General features: G+C 37.0%; 1 protein-coding gene across 1 annotated transcript; it reads right to left on the minus strand.

The window, feature by feature from the left end:
• Positions 1-558: 558 nt before the first annotated feature.
• LOC149194714 (uncharacterized) lies at positions 559-1,128 on the minus strand. Its single transcript, XM_089407768.1, has one exon. The coding sequence runs from the start codon at positions 1,126-1,128 to the stop codon at positions 559-561; it is 570 nt and encodes a 189-aa protein (XP_089263894.1).
• Between the last annotated feature and the right edge of the window lie 216 nt (positions 1,129-1,344).

Raw genomic sequence — 1,344 nt, forward strand, 5'->3', positions numbered from 1 at the left:
ACTGAAATCGGGCGAAAAACAAAAAAGTTATGATTAAAACACTGCAGGTTAGCATGATTGGTCACTGCTCTCTCGCAGGTGTTAAATTAATTTTACTTTGTTATTTTTTTCCGTGGATTTGTTTTAAAGAGTAACTACTTGTTATATTTTTTTCATACTTCTTGGATTAGGGGAGCTCGATCACCTCTCTTTCTCCATGATTTAATGTTTTTTTTTCCTTGGAAAAAAGTCATAATTTCTATTAATGTATAAGAAATTACATTTTGTAGATGCTTAAGCATATGCATGTTGAGGCATGTTGCTTGTCAGATACAAAAGAACAAAAATGATCCAGTGATATGTTCTCCATGCAAGGAGCATTAAGTTTCAGAATCTAAAACCTGATGCCTATCTTTTCACAGAGAGTATATACATCAAAATTGCTTCTGTCTCTTCACAGAGAGAGAAATTTACTATAAACATCAAAATTGGTGACTATTCGTCACAAACTGTAGTTCAAGTGCAATAAAGATAAATAGCATAAAATATATACAAGTGTTCATGCAAAATATAATGGGCCTATAGCCCATGATCATGAAGATCGATGAAGGGTCTATGATAATGCTGATAAAATGCCCCATCGATCTCCTCCTGAATTAACCAGTCATCGATCTGCCTAAGCGCTGCCTCCTTTGATAGGAAGTCTGCCCCAGAGTTGCGCTCCCTGTAAATGTGATGACATACAAATGAGTCAAATGTAGAAATCAGTCTGTGAGCCTCATCCAATATATGCCTCAGAGAATATGCAGTGCAATGTGATGCTTTATTTAACCAATTGCAAACAATTTTGGAATCCCCAAAAAGCTGAAGATGTCTGCAATGTTTTTCTAATGCAAAATGTATGAGATGTTTTGCAGTGCATAATTCAGCATAATTATTGGTACCCCTCCCCAATTTCATCTGGATTTTGTAACAATGAGATTCATTCAGATAAAGTATGGCTCCGCCCCCACATCCCGCATCCTGTGTGGATCCATCAAAATAAGCCCATGGGATGGTCTTATCAATGATTTCAGGTTTAATGACTCTGGGGGGAGGGTGGGAGTCCTCCTCAGGTAGGAGGTCATAATCTGTAGCAACTCTGTTCATGATAGAAGGCCAATGTGGATCCTTCAAATTAAAAATAGAATGATTTCTTGCAATCCAAAAAGACCAGCACATAAGTAAGGGAATATTCCCGGCTTCATTGTTATGGCCTTCATACCATAGGTTCCAAGATTCCATAATATTCCTACCTTGCCAAGATTTTAACGAAGGATAGAGAGTAGTAATGATATTCCATTGTTCTATGATAATGGGACATTT

This window comes from Pinus tabuliformis, chromosome 2_2, assembly GCF_031772625.1.
Source record: "Pinus tabuliformis cultivar Carrire ecotype Pingquan chromosome 2_2, CPIR1, whole genome shotgun sequence".
Classification (NCBI taxonomy): domain Eukaryota; kingdom Viridiplantae; phylum Streptophyta; class Pinopsida; order Pinales; family Pinaceae; genus Pinus; species Pinus tabuliformis.